The following is a 999-nucleotide window of genomic DNA, read 5'->3' as shown; positions in this document are numbered from 1 at the left end:
TTGAATGGGGCATTCACTGTATATGGCCTTTTGTGAGTACTCAATTAAAAATATAAAATATAATTTCATGTTAAAGTAAAACGGATTATTTAAGCTATACTAAATTTTTTTAATTTTTTTATAGTTCTTATTCGGAATAAACCTAAATATGGCAATTTGGACTTTAACGAAAAATAACTCTGCTTTAACATGGTTTTGGTCTTGTGACAACACTTTTCGAGAATTAAGTCGTTTGTTAAGTACTCTATATGCAGATATAAGAACACCAAACATTATAGCCAATATATATACTTTTGACATGGAGCACGGTCGTCCACTTAACCGTAAAATTGGTCCGAGATATTTTTTTATTGCTTATGTACTATTAACACTGTTAATTCTTACTGCCGTTGTAATTGATATATTTACATTTGGATTATCTATAAGAGATATCACTGAATCCATGAACAGGTAATAAATTAAAATATTTTCAACATTTTTAATAAAAATAAAAATGTTTCATTGTGTCACTAGGTACTCGACATCAATATTTCCTTTGTTGTATTTATTTTTATGTGATGAAATATGTAAACGTTTTCGATCATTACAAATTCGATGGCAATCTGAAATAGTACAGATTATTGAAGTAGATCGCAGAGCTATTACATGTCAAGTCTTGGAGTCGGAGCGATTAGCACATGCAAAACTTTGCGACATTGTTGATGATATCCGTACTACTTTTGGACCGCGAATTACTACATACTTATTGTTTGTATTCATCGATCATTTGGCTCGCTTTTATTTTATAGCTTATGTTAAAACTGCGTTTGAAAATTCTCATCCAAATGTCAAATCTATAATAACAAAAGATTTGGATCCTTATTTATTTATAGCGCATACTTGGACTGGCACTTATCTGATCGCATATATGTCTGACTTACTAACTGAATCAGTAAGTACATTTGAAGTATACTAACTATCTACTAACACAGGTTGAATGAACCTGACAGTAATTATGTA

The 999-nt window shown here is 30.1% G+C and overlaps 1 protein-coding gene across 1 annotated transcript; it reads left to right on the top strand.

Moving 5' to 3' along the window:
• Positions 1 to 13: 13 nt before the first annotated feature.
• On the top strand, positions 14 to 931 carry LOC126910070 (uncharacterized; the record flags this gene model as incomplete). Its single annotated transcript, XM_050692465.1, has 3 exons — positions 14 to 32; positions 125 to 450; positions 514 to 931. Coding segments are annotated over exons 2-3 (720 nt in total), but the record flags the coding sequence as incomplete, so codon positions are not given.
• Positions 932 to 999: the final 68 nt, after the last annotated feature.

The sequence above is a fragment of the Daktulosphaira vitifoliae genome, unplaced genomic scaffold, assembly GCF_025091365.1.
Source record: "Daktulosphaira vitifoliae isolate Bord-2020 unplaced genomic scaffold, ASM2509136v1 Scaffold_3818, whole genome shotgun sequence".
NCBI classification, from domain to species: domain Eukaryota; kingdom Metazoa; phylum Arthropoda; class Insecta; order Hemiptera; family Phylloxeridae; genus Daktulosphaira; species Daktulosphaira vitifoliae.
The sequence above is the reverse complement of the archived record's forward strand: the minus strand, read 5'-3'. Positions and strand labels throughout refer to the sequence as shown.